The sequence below is a fragment of the Muscardinus avellanarius genome (assembly GCF_963383645.1).
Source record: "Muscardinus avellanarius genome assembly, chromosome: 16".
Classification (NCBI taxonomy): domain Eukaryota; kingdom Metazoa; phylum Chordata; class Mammalia; order Rodentia; family Gliridae; genus Muscardinus; species Muscardinus avellanarius.
This window is the reverse complement of record NC_137802.1, coordinates 47,854,736-47,868,666: the sequence shown is the minus strand read 5'-3', so window position 1 is coordinate 47,868,666 and position 13,931 is coordinate 47,854,736. Positions and strand designations below refer to the sequence as shown.

The 13,931-nt window shown below is 40.6% G+C and overlaps 1 protein-coding gene across 2 annotated transcripts in view; it reads left to right on the top strand.

The window, feature by feature from the left end:
* Positions 1–13,931, top strand: part of NPEPPS (aminopeptidase puromycin sensitive) — a gene marked incomplete at both ends in the record, with an annotated part of 127,421 nt that overhangs the window by 87,237 nt on the left and 26,253 nt on the right. For both annotated transcript variants that reach the window (XM_080712325.1, XM_080712324.1), the window contains 6 exons: positions 3–117; positions 2,695–2,859; positions 4,143–4,247; positions 5,068–5,128; positions 7,671–7,780; positions 11,639–11,702. In XM_080712325.1, coding sequence (XP_080568451.1) covers positions 3–117; positions 2,695–2,859; positions 4,143–4,247; positions 5,068–5,128; positions 7,671–7,780; positions 11,639–11,702 — 620 coding nt within the window. The remainder of the gene's footprint in view (positions 1–2; positions 118–2,694; positions 2,860–4,142; positions 4,248–5,067; positions 5,129–7,670; positions 7,781–11,638; positions 11,703–13,931) is intronic.

Genomic DNA, 13,931 nt, shown 5'->3' with positions numbered 1-13,931 from the left:
AGGGAAACGGCGTTGCTTATTGATCCAAAAAACTCCTGCTCCTCATCCCGCCAGTGGGTTGCTCTGGTTGTGGGACATGAGCTCGCCCACCAATGGTTTGGAAATCTTGTTACTATGGTATTTAATATTTTTAAGTGCTCAAATATGTTTGTCTTCACCCTGCTGCACATTATTTTGGCCACTTAGTATTTCAGGTTTGGCTGAACATTGTGCCAAAAAATAACTGAGTATAGAAAATTTTTATTTTAGCCAAGCATAGTGACATATTCCTGTAATCCCAGTACTTGGAAGGCTGAGACAGGAGGAGTGCAGGTTCAGGGCCAGACTCAGCAACTTAGCAAGACCCTGTTTCAAAATAAAAAGGGCTAGAGGTGTAACTCAGCGGTAGAATGACCTGGGTTCAATCCCAATACCATGATCAGTAAATCAGTCAATAAAGCAAAAGATCTACTTTGAAGCATATTTCAAAATCTTTGTGTTGATTGAGAACATGTGGACAGTTTTTACTCAGTAGAAAACACTTTCTGAGCCGTTCTAGAACTGCTGCAAATGGGGGAAGGAAAGATCCTAATTTGGGTGAGAAAGAAAGATTCCTCTTTAGTAAAGATGATGAATCATTCAGTGAGATTCCAGGCTAAGGTTAGTTTCTTGAATGATAGTTACATAGTATACTAAGTTGCAGAGGGTGTCACTAAGCAGCCAACTTCAGCAACTTAGACCCTCTGCAATTTAGTGAGACCCTGTCTCACTAAAATAAAGAATGAAAAATCAGGGCTGGGGGTGTAGTTCAGAGGAAGAATCCTCCTAGGTTCAGTCCCCAGCAACACACACACACACACACACACACACACACACACACACACACAGAGTCCAGGAAAATAAACCCTTGCCTTTTGCTTTGAATGTTTAAAACTTTACTAACAGATGAGGGAAAAATAATTTTGGAACTATAATTTCATGTTTAATTCCATGTGTCGTACTGCCTATATTCACATATGTGCTGTGCCGGGTGTGGTGGCGCACGCTTGTAGTCCCAACATTTGGGAGGCTGAGATAAGAGGACCATGGTTTGAGGCCAGCCTCAGCTACTTAGTGAAGCCCTTTGCAATTCAGTGAGACCCTGTTTCAAAATCAAGAATAAAAAATAGGCTGGGAAGCTGGAGTTGGTGGCGCACACTTGTAATCCCCACGCTTGCAAGGTGGAGACAGGAGGATCGAGCAGGTTCGAAGCCAGCCTTAGCTGGCTTAAGAGACCCTGTTTCCAAATAAAAATATAAAAAAATAGGTCTGGGAGTGTAGCCCAGAGGTAGAAGCCCCCTAGGTTCCATCCCCAGTACCACCACCACCCCAAAAAAAAAAAAAAAGGCGGAGAGTGTAGCTTACAGGCCCCTGGGTTTCATTACCAGTACCATAAATGTTAAAAAAAAAAATTTTATACTGAACTACTTCTTGCCATGGTATTTCTGTTAATTTCACATAATCCATATTGAAGCAGTACTATTTTTCTATTTATATTTTTATTTGGAAACAGGGTCTCTTAAGCCAGCGCGGCTGGCTTCGAACCTGCGCGATCCTCCTGTCTCTGCCTCCCAAGCGCGGGGATTACAAGCTTGCGCCACCACGCCCGGCTCCAATTTTTCTTGTTTGGCCCTGATAACTTTCTGGGTTTGTTTGTCTCTAAGAAAAAATTTTTACTAAACCTAATTTTCAGTAATAATATTTTTGCCTTTGCCTATTTATCTGCTCTCTTTTCCTTTTCCATATAGTAAGACATTACTTAGCAGTGTTTTTTTTTTTTTTTTTTTTTGTGGGTCTGGGGATGGAACCCAGGGGCATTCTACCTCCGAGTTACACCCCCTGCCCTATTTTTTTAATTCTTTATTTTGAAACCGGGTCTCACTGAGTTGCAAGGGGCCTCACTAGCTGAGGCTGTCCACGAACCGCGATCCTCCAGGTCTCAGCCTCCCGAATGCTGGGATTACAAGCGTGCGCCACCACGCCCGGCCTAGCAGTGTTTTTAAAATGTTCTTTAGGCATGATTCTACTATCACCCATTAGCCTTTATTTTCATCTCAATTTTGGTGGAACTGCAGATTGAACCCAGAGGCATTTTGCTTCTGAGCTACACCCCCAGCCCTATTTTTTTTCTTTATTTTGAAATAGGGTCTCACTAAGTTGCTAAGGCGAGCCACAAACCTGCAATCCTGTCTCAGCCTCCTAAGTACTGAGATTACAGGCATGCACCACCACATCCATCTTGTTTACATCTCTTCTATGCTCCTCTCTCCCTCCCTCTCCCCCTCCCTCCCCCTCCCCCCCCTTTCTTGTGGTACTAGAGGGTGGAACCCAGGGGTTTTCTACCTCCAGGCTATACCCCCAACCCTATTTTATAATTTATTTGGAAACAGGGTCTCACTGAATTGCTGAGAGCCTTGCTAAGTAGCTGAGGCTGTCTGCGAACCTGTGAGATTCTCCTTTCTTAGCTTCCCAAGCGCTGGGATTATAAGCGTGCACCACCACGCCCAGCTGATTTTCTCTTTTTCACATATGTCAGTTCCTTATTAAATGGTTTTAATTGAAATTTAGTTATTTAAATTAAAAGTTTTAGAATATAGTAGAAGGGACATATTTTTAAAATTAGTAGAATGACAGCCATTTTGTTTTAGTCACATTATTTCTACCTTTTGTTTTTAGGAATGGTGGACTCATCTTTGGTTGAATGAAGGCTTCGCATCCTGGATTGAGTATCTGTGCGTGGATCATTGCTTTCCAGAGTACGATATCTGGACTCAGTTTGTTTCTGCTGATTACACCCGTGCCCAGGAACTCGACGCCTTAGATAATAGCCATCCCATTGAAGTAAGCTATACTTTGAACCATTAGCTTATGACTGCTCTCCCTTTCAGTGAACAAGTAATTTGGCATACAGATGCTTAAGATATTGAAATAAAATGAAGAGAAAATTGAATGAGTGGTTTCACTTTTTTTGTTGTTTTCTCAGTGCTAGCAAGTCTTATACATTCTAGGCAAATGCTCTCCCACTGAGCTGCATGCGTAGCCCTCACTTGTTTGTTTGTTTGTTTGTTTGTGGAGCTGGGGATTAAACTTAGGGGTATTCTATCTCTGAGCTATATTTCCAGCCCTATTTTATTCTTTATTTTTTTATTTTTTTAAATTTTTTGCAGTACTAGACATGGAATCCAGGGGCATTCTACCTCCAAGCTACATCCTCAGCCCTATTTTTTATTCTTTATTTTGAAATTGTGTCTCACTGAGTTGCAAAGTTGCCTCACTAAATATTTGAGGCTGTCCATGAACCACAATCCTCTAGTCTCAGCCTCCCAAATGCTGAGATTACAAGTGTGCGCCATCACGCGTGGCATTTTTTTTATTTTATTTTTATTCTTTATTTTGAAACAGGGTCTCAATAAGTTGTGAGGGCCTCACTGAGTACCTGTGGCTGGCCACGAACCTGATATTTTCCTGTCTCAGCCTTCCAAGGATGCACCACCACTCCCAGCTCTCCCAGCTTCTGCTTTGACTTATTTAACCAGGGTCCTACATAATTGTAAACTATTACAGTTAGTGTAAGAAATCAAATGTTTGTCATCTCTTTCTCTCCTCTCCCACTCTCCAAGAATAAACAGAGCTGTGATGACTTCCTTCCAGCAGGGCAAAGTTAGGACTAGAACCAAGGTTCTGAGAGATAATGGGGATCAGTTTATATATTCTACTTTATTAGGGTTAGTTACTACACTCTTTCTTGAGGATTGTCATATACATCATGAGTGAATTAAAGGCAAAAAAAATGTAGCGAGGCATGGTGATGCATTTGCTGAGACAGAAGGATCACAGGTTTGAGGATAGCTTTAGCAATGTAGTGAGACTTTTTAGCAATTTGGCAAGACCCTGTTTCAAAAAAAAACAACATTATAAGAACCAGGGGTGTAGCTCAGATATAGAATGCCCTTGAGTTCAACCCCCAGTCACACACACACACACACACACACACACACACACACACACACACACACACAGCAAAAAATATGAGTTAGAAGGGTTTTCCTAGAAAGCTTTTTATGTAATTCAGTATTACAGGCTATCTGCTTCCTGTCATAACCCTGAATCGCACTGTCTGCCAGGTCAGTGTGGGCCATCCATCTGAGGTTGATGAGATATTTGATGCTATATCATACAGCAAAGGTGCATCTGTCATCAGAATGCTACATGACTACATTGGGGACAAGGTAAAAGCAATTTTTTTAATCTTTCATTTATTGTGAAATCATAGAGTTTTGCATGGATAAAATGTTTTTTTAAATTAAGTTTCTAGGTTATTTTTGTCTTAATTTCTTTGTATATTGACTATTGTAATCTCTTAGAAGAATGATGTACAAGTATGTTTGGGGATAAGAATGGGAGGCTGGTAGCCAGGCATGTTGGTACACGCTTGTAATCATAGCATTCGGGCTAAGACAGGAGGATTGTGGTTCATGGACAGCCTCAGCTACTTAGGCCCTTTGCAGTTCAGTGAGACCCTGTTTCAAAATCAAGAATAAAAAGCCGGGCATGGTGGCACACGCTTGTTGTAATCCCTGTGCTTGGGAGGCAGAGACAGGAGGATCATGCAGGTTCAAAGCCAGCCTTGCTGGCTTAAGAGACCCTGTTTCCAAGTAAAAAAAATATAAAATAGTTCTGGGAGTGTAGCCCGGAGGTAGAAGGCCCCTGGGTTCCATCCCCAGTACCACCAAAAAAAAAAAAAAAGAACAAAATAAAGAATAAAAATTAGGACTGGGGGTGTAGCTTGGAGGTACCATGCCCCTAGGTTCCAACCCCAGGACCGCAAAAGAAAAAAAAAAAAAAAAAAAGAGAGAGGCTGGTATAAAACAAAGGTAGAAGCCAAAGAATATACATTCTTAAATAAAAACAGTAGGTGTTAGAGGTATTTTTTTTCAGCATATCTCTTACTTGAGTGTTTGAGTAAATTTGCTTTTGACTACTGATATGTACATATACTCTAAATTGTGGGAAATGACTCTTCTGGATTTAAAAATTGTGTTTTCTCAGGACTTTAAGAAAGGAATGAATATGTATTTAACTAAGTTCCAACAAAAGAATGCTGCCACAGGTAATCTTTAATACTTGAGATAAAAATGAAAAGTGTTGTCACACCGTACAACAGGGACATTTCTAACAAGTTCTTGAGTAAATGTAGTGCTACTAGGTCATGGGCCACACTTTGAATAGCCAAGCCTATCACTTAATGTTTTCATTTGTTCTTATATTTATGAAAGACAAATGGCAGTTTAGATATGCTTTGGCTATTATTTATAGTCTTTATCATCTTGCAGAACTTCCAGTGTCCTCTCTCTTTCCTCACTGCCCTTCCCCTAATGTTTGGCTTTGTGATTTCTACATTAGAATTCCACAGTTGCTTACTAACTCAAAACTTCTTTTCCTACCCACTCTTTTCAACTTCATCTTTTATACCCTGGCTAGAGTTATCTTGGTAGAGTGATTATCTAATTGGATCATCCTACCTATTAAAAATGCTTGAAGCCAGGCATGGTTTCGCATGCTTGTAATCCTAGTATTTGGGAGGCTAAGACAGGAGGGTCTCAGTTCGCAGATAGCCTCAGCTACTTAGTGAGGCCCTTTGCAACTCAGGAGACCCTGTTTCAAAATAAAGAATAATGCCGGGCGTGGTGGCGCACGCTTGTAATCCCCATGCTTGGGAGGCTGAGACAGGAGGATCGCACGGGTTCGAAGCCAGCCTCAGCTACTGAGTGAGGCTCTCAGCAACTTAGTGAGACCCTGTTTCCAAATAAAATAAATAAATAAATATATATATATATATATATGGTCTGGGAGTATAGCCCGGAGGTAGAAAGCCTCTGGGTTCCACCCCCAGTACCACCAAAATAAACAAACAAATAAATAAACAAACAAACAAACAAACAAACAAATAAATAATAGTAGCTGGGCGTGGTGGTGCACGCTTGTAATCCCAGCATTTGGGAGGCTGAGACAGGAGGATTGTGGTTCGCGGACAGCCTCAGCTACTTAGTGAAGGCTCCGCAACTCAGTAAGACTCTGTTTCAAAATAAAGAATAAAAAATTGGGCAGGAGGTGTAGCTTGGAGGTCAAATGTCTCTGGGTTCCATCCCCAGACCCACACACACACAAAAAAAAGAATAAATAATAGGGGCAAGAGTATCACTCAGAAGTAGAATGCCCCTGGGGTCCACCCCTAGTACCACACACATACACACACACACACACACACCAAAAAAAAAAAAAAAAAAAAAAAAAGCTTGAAGCTCAGCCCAGTGGCACATGCCTGTAATATCAGTACTTGGGAAGCTGAGACAGGACAATCACAGGCTCAATGGCAATGCATGACAACTTTGTGAGACCCTTTTTCAAAACTGAAGCAATAAAATGGGGCTGTGGGTATAGCTCAGTGGTATAGCACCCTGCATTTACTCCCCAGTACCAAAAAATAAAATAAAATAATACAGTACAGTGGTGCACAACTGTAATCCCAGTACTTGGGAGGCTGAGACAAGATGATCATAATGGTTCAAGGCCAGTGCACAGTAACTTAGCAAGACCCTGTTTCAAGAAAAAGAGGGCTGGAGGTATAGCTCAGGTAGAATGCCTTTGGGTTCAGTCCCTAGTACCACACAAAAATACTTGAGAGTCTTCACTGTATTTATACTGAAGTTCCTACTTCTTGTAAGCCCCCCGCCTGTGGTACTGGGATGGAACTCAGAGGCTTTCTACCTCCGGCTACACTCCCAGACCTATTTATATTTTATCTGGAAACAGGGTCTCACTACGTTGCTGAGAGCTTCACTAAGTAGCTGAGGCTGGCTTCGAACCTGCGTGATCCTCCTGTCTCAGCCTTCAGAGTGCTGGGATTACAAGTGTGCGCCACCATGCCCGGCACCAAACAGTCTTGAACAATTCAGCCTGTCTATGTTTTAGCCTCATCTTCTGTTACTTCCACTCATGTGCCCTGTCTTTTGAGCTTATTAAACAAACTGCTACTTCCTGTCTTATACTTTACTATTTATACATAGACCATGTATTTGTTCCATCTTGAATTCCCTTTTCTCCCTTGTCTGCAAGATCAACAACTCAACTTTGGATTCTTCCTTATGTGTATTTCTCTGTTCATGCCACCACTAGAGTACTTATACATTATATTGCTGTTTTGCTTTCTCAACCACCAGTGATATTTGACTATGAATTTTACTTCAGTTTCATTAGTGTTGAATATTTTTTTAACTATGGTTAATTGAATGGATACATGACTAAGTTTGTGAATAATTATTTAAGTAGTGAGCTTGAATATTTTCCATGTCTTCATTCCTATTTCTTCGTTTGAAGAATTCTTCTGTTTGTCTTTAGTTTATTGTAATTTTTCTTATATGCTAGAATGATTAAGTACATATTAGAATAAAAGAACAATTTTTAGAATAGAATTCTATTCTCTTCTATGGGGGGGGGCATTAATTTCACCCCTACTATTTCCTGAACTTGAAAGAACCAAAGAATTGGCCAGCATTGTAGTATTTAGAGTTAAAATAAAGTTTCTGATTTGTTTTGGAAAATAAACATATATAAGCCTTGCAGATTATCTGTTTTTTATGTTTACTTTCTAGAGGATCTTTGGGAAAGCTTAGAAAATGCTAGTGGTAAACCCATAGCAGCTGTGATGAATACCTGGACCAAACAAATGGGATTCCCTCTCATTTATGTGGAAGCTGAACAGGTAAACTTATAAAAAGTTCTTCTGTTTGGTATTGTATTACAGGAAATTCAATTCAGTATTGTCAGATTTGCTTTTCTGTATTTTTTAAGCCCTTATGCTATTTTCTCAGTGACTTTGCCCCTCCCACATTTTTATACATACTTAAGATAGAAAACAAAATATAGTCTACTTGTATTATTCCCAGAGAAAACAGTGTGATTTTTTTTTGTATAATTCTAAAATTACCAAGTGAGGTTTATTCTAGAAATGTAAGGCTCATTTAATATTTAAATAATCACTACAAAAGCTATGCCCAGTGGCACACACTTGTAATCCTAGGTACTTAGGAGGCTGAGGCAGAATATATTAAGTTTGAAGACAGATTGAGCAGTTTAGTGAGACATTGTCTCAAAAATAATAAAAATTTAAAAGAGCCAGGCATTGTGGTACACACCTGTAATCCCTGTATTTAGGAGGCTGAGACAGGAGGATCACAGGTTTCAGACCTACCTTAACAATATAGTGAGACTCTCAGCAACTCAACGAGACCCCATTTCAATATAAAAAATAAAATAGGAGCCGGGTGTGTTGGCTCACGATTGTAATCCCAGCATTCAGGAGGTGGAGACCAGAGGCTCATAGTTCACAGAAACAAACTTAAAAAAAATCTATTTTTAATCAGACAACATTTCTAGAGCACTTCTAATTGTCTAGAAGAAGGTGTTCTTCTATCACTGCACCAAAAGGATATGAAAGTAATACTGAGGCTGATGACATATAATACCTATAATGATTAAGGAAAACAGCAAATCCATTCGAAGTTTGAAATTTATTTATTTATTTTTATTTATTTATTTATTTTTGGCAGTGCTGAGGTTGAACCCAGGAGCATGCTACCTCCAAGCTATACTCTTAGCTCCATTTTTTGTTCTTTATTTGGAAACAGGGTCTCACTGAGTTGCAGAGAGCCTCACTAAGTAACTGAGGCTGTCCACGAGCCATCTACCTTCCTGTTGCTGGGATTACAAACATACATTTTTAAATTTTTTTCTTTTTTTGAGACAGTAAATTGCCTTGGCTGGCCTCAAAAAAAAATCCCCCCCCCCCTGCTTTAACCTCTTGAATAGCTAGGACTACAGAACATACTTTTAAGGGCATAATGGTTCATCACTTAGAACAGATGACAGTATTACCCCACTGCTTTGCATTGTTACTGAAACTCAGTTTACTTTTCTATCCAACTACTTTTTGCTTTCTTTGTTTTTTTTGTTTTTTGTTTTTTTTGTCTGTGTGCTGAGCCAAACTCATCATCCATTTTTATATTACAATAAAAAAGGCTATCTGTAACTCAATCTTTAAGAATAGAAGAAGCCGGGTTGGGCGTGGTAGCTCACACAAGTAATCCTAGCGTTTGGGAGGCTGAGATAGAACGATTGCACAGGTTCAAAGCCAGCCTCAGGTACTTAGTGAGGCTCTCAGCAACTTAGTGAGACCCTGTTTCCAAATAAAGTATAAAATAGATCTGGGAATATAGCCCAGAGGTAGAAAAGCCCCTGGGTTCCACTCCCAGTACCACAAAAAAGAAAGAAAGAAAAAGAATAGGAAGCTGGGCGTTATGGCGCATGCTTGTGATCCCAGCATTCAGGAAGCTGAAACTGGAGGACCGCAGTTCACAGACAGCCTCATCTACTTAGTGAGGCCCTCTGCAACTTAGTGAGACCCTGTTTCAAAATAAAGAATAAAAATATAGGGCAGGGGATGTATCTTGGAAGTCGAATGCCCCTGGGTTCCATTCCAAGACTGGCCAAAAAAAAAAAAAAAAGAGAGAGAGAGAATAGAAGAGTGCTATCCAGCTAGCCAGGCACAGTGGCACACTTGTAATCCCAGTACTTGGGAGGCTGAGACAGGAGGATTGCACAGGTTTGAAGGCAGACCCAGCTACTTAGTGAGGCTCTCAGCAACTTAGACCCTGTTTCCAAATAAAATATAAAATAGGTTGGGGGTGTAACCCAGAGGTAAAAAGCCCCTAGATTCCATTCCCAGTACCACACATACACACCAAAATTATTAAAAAAGAATAGAAGAGTGCCATAACATAGTATTTTATTTATTTATTTATTTATTGGTACTAAAGATTGAACAAAGAAACATTGTACCTCCAAGCTACACCCCCAGCTCAATTTTATTTCTTATTTGGAAACAGGATCTCACTAGGTTACTGAGAGCCTTGCCCTTGCCAAACTTTCGGGGCTAGGTCCGAACCTGTAACCCTTCTGTCTTAGCCTCCCAGGTACTGGGATTACAAGTGTACAGAACCATGCCTGACTATAGCATAACATCACTGGGGATGATACCCAGGGTCTTTCTACCTCCAGGCTACACTTCCAGATCTATTTTATGTTTTTTATTTGGAAACAAGATCTCACTAAGTTGCTGAGAGCCTCACTAAGTAGCTGAGGCTGGTTTTGAACCCACTCAATCCTCCTGTCTCAGCCTCCCAAGTACTGGGATTACAAGGATGTTCTACCATGCCCAGATTTTTTAAAATCTTTTCTCCCTCCCTCCCTCCCTCCCTCCCTCCCTCCCTCCCTCCCTCCCTCCCTCCCTTCCTCCCTCCCTCCCTCCCTCCCTCTGTCCCTCCCTCCCTCCCTCCCTTCCTTCCTTCCTTTCTTCTTTCTTCTTTCTTTTTTGTGGTGGTGGGTGTGGAACCCAGGGACTTTCTATCTCCGGGCTATACTTCCAGACCTATTTTATATTTTATTTGGAAACAGGGTCTCACTAAGTTGCTGAGAGCCTCACTAAGTAGCTGAGGCTGGCTTCCAACCTGTGTGATCCTCCTGTCTCAGCCTCCCAAACGCAGGGATTACAAGTGTGCACCACCATGCCCTGTTTTTTTATTTATTTATTTTTTGTTTTGTTTTTTTTTTTTTTTTTGGTGGTACTGGGGGTGGAACCCAGTGACATTCTACCTCTGAGCTACACCTCACACTGAATTTTTATTCTTTATTTTGAAACAGGGTCTCACCAAGGTGCAGAGGGTCTCACAAAATAGCTGGGGCTGTTCGCAAATGGTGATCCTCCTGTCTCAGCCTCCTGAATGCTGACAAGCATGGGCCACCACAGTCGGCTGTAACATAGTATCTTAATTATGATCTACTTCTCACTTTCCATTCCTAATCAACTGGAAAGTTGAAATTGAAACTTAAATTTTTATGCAACTCTGTGTGATATATAACTAATCAGTGATATAGTATTGAAGATCATTAATAATTTCTTTATTGCTGGATGTGGTGGCTCACGCTTATAATCCCAGCATTTGGGAGACTGAGGCGGGAGGATCATGGTTCACTAACAGCCCCAGCTACTTAGTGAGGCCCTTTGCAACTCAGACCCTGTTTCAAAATAAAGAATAGCAGGGCGTGGTGGCGCACCCTTGTAATCCCCGCGCTTGGGAGGCGGAGACAGGAGGATCGTGCAGGTTTGAAGCCAGCTGCGCTGGCTTAAGAGACCCTGTTTCCAAATATAAAAAAGTATAAAATAGGTCTGGGAGTGTAGCCCGGAGGTAGAAGGGCTTCCAGGAACCCCAGTACCACCAAAAAAAAAGAAAAAGAATAAAATATATGGCTGGCAGTGTAGCTAGGAGGTAGAATGCCCCTGAGTTCCATCCCCAGTAACAAAAACAAAAAACAAATAATCTCCTTATTAATAGTTTTCTTATGGCATTAACTAATTCTGTAGTAGTGTTGTCTTTTTTCACCACTGCATTTTGTGTACTCAAGAGATATTTGCTGGTACTGGTTCCACCAACTACTTTGTCATAGGAATATTGTTTCCTGAAAAAGTGTTGATGTTATTATATTCTTTGTTTTGTTTCTTTAGGTAGAAGACGATAGATTACTGAGGTTGTCCCAAAAGAAGTTCTGTGCCAGTGGACCATATGTTGGTAAGGAAATGGTCATAAGTGGGAGATGAATTTGGATATCAAACCAGTAATATTTCAACTAATAGGAAATAATTGTCTCTTTTTTTATAGTTTTAATATAATTAATAAAAACAAGGAGAGATATTTATAGTGTTTAGTCACTTTCTCAGATATTTAAAATTTCATGTCTCTGTGTGTTATTAGAGGCTGTAATAAGTGAAGAAGGATTAGAACACCCAAGAGGTGATGTATCTATCTTTTCTTTCTTTCCTTTGTTTTTGTTTTTGTGGTACTGGGGGTTAAACCCAGAGTCATTCTACCTCTGAACTATACCCCCAACCCTGTTTTAATTCTTTATTTTGAAACAGGATCTCATCAAGTTGGGAAGGGCCTCACTAAGAAACTGAGGCTGGCTGTGAATCTGTGATCCTCCTGTCTCATCCTCCCAAGTACTAGATTTATAAGTGTGGGCCACCTTGCCCAGCTATGATGTATCTAATCTTAATCTCTCTCACTGTTTCATATAAAACACATTCACTAGCTGGGCATGGTGGCACAGTACTTAGAAGGCTAAGATAGGAGAATACAGGTTCGTGGCCAGCCTCAGCTGCTTAGTGAGGCTCTCTGCAACTTAGTGAGACCCTGTTACCAAATAAAAAGAATAAAAATTAGGCGGGCGTGGTGGTGCACACTTGTAATTTCTGCATTTGGGAGGCTGAGACAGCAGGATTGCGCAGGTTCAAAGCCAGCCTCCACTGGCTTAAGAGACCCTGTTTCCAAATAAAAAATATAAAATAGGTCTGGGAGTGTAGTCCGGAGGTAGAAGACCCCTGCGTTCCATCCCCAGTACCACCAAAATAAATAAATAAATAAAAGAATAAAAAATAGGACCGGGGTGTGTGTCTTGGAGGTAGAATGCCCTTGGGTTCAATCCACAGTACTATATTAAAAAAAAAAATGTGTGTTTTATGTGGATGACTAAATTTTTTTTTTAATTCCTAGGGCATAAAGAAAGCCCAGTGATTACTCCATAAATAGGGCAGGGGGTGTAGCTTGGAAGCAGAATGCCCCTTAGACTTATTATGTATCATTGTACTCAGTCCTTTTTTTTTTTTTTTTTTTTTGGTGGTATTAGGGATGGAACCTAGGGGCCTTCCTTCTGGGCTACACTCCCAGACCTCTTTTATATTTTATTTGGAAACAGGGTCTCACTAAGTTGCAGAGAGCCTCACTAAGCAGCTGAGGCTGGCCACGAACCTGTATTCTCCTATGGCTTCAAACCTGTGTGATTCTCCCATATCAGCCTCCCAAGTTCTGGGATTACAAGCATGCGCCACCACGCCCAGATCATGTTCAGTACTTTTATTGGCTCTTATTTTATATCTCTTAGCATCCTTATAACGCAAGTAGTATTATTTGTATTTTACAGATAAAAGAACAAAGAAAATATAGCTATGTTAATTAAATTGATCAAGGTCAACTGGGTGTAGTGGCACATGCCTGTAATCCCAGTACTTGGGAGGCTGAAACAGGAGGATCACAGGTTCAAAACTCACCTCAGCAACTAAACGGGGCCCTTCCCAACTTATTGAGACCCTGTTTCAAATAATGAATAAAAATTTAGAATAGCCAGGCACGGTGGCACACACTTGTAATCCCAGAATTTGGGAGGCTGAAACAGGAGGATCGCGGTTCGAAGACAGCCTCAGATACTACTTAGGCCCTTTGCAACTCAGAGAGACCTGTTTCAAAATAAAGAATAAAAAATAGGGCTGGGGGTGTAGCTCAGAGGTAGAATGCTCCTGGGTTCCATTCTCAGTACTGCAAAAAAAAAAAAAAATTACAATAGAGAATATATATATATTTGGGGGGGGTACTTGGGGTGGAACCCAGAGGCTTTCTACCTCCAGGCTATACTCTCAGACCTATTTTAATATTTTTTATTTGGAAAGAGGGTCTCAATAAGTTGCAGTAAAGAATAAAAATAAAGATCTGATACATTGAGAAGTATGGCCTTCTGCCTTTAACCCTAAAACTTAACATTTGAATTACCGTTTTAAACTGGGTACAGTGGTGCACATTTGTAATCTCAGCAATTTGGGACACTGAGGTAGAGGCATGGAATTTTTTTTTTTTTTTTTTTTTTTTGGTGGTGGTACTGGGGTTCCTGGAAGCCCTTCTACCTCCGGGCTACACTCCCAGACCTATTTTTACATTTTTATTTGGAAACAGGGTCTCCTAAGCCAGCGC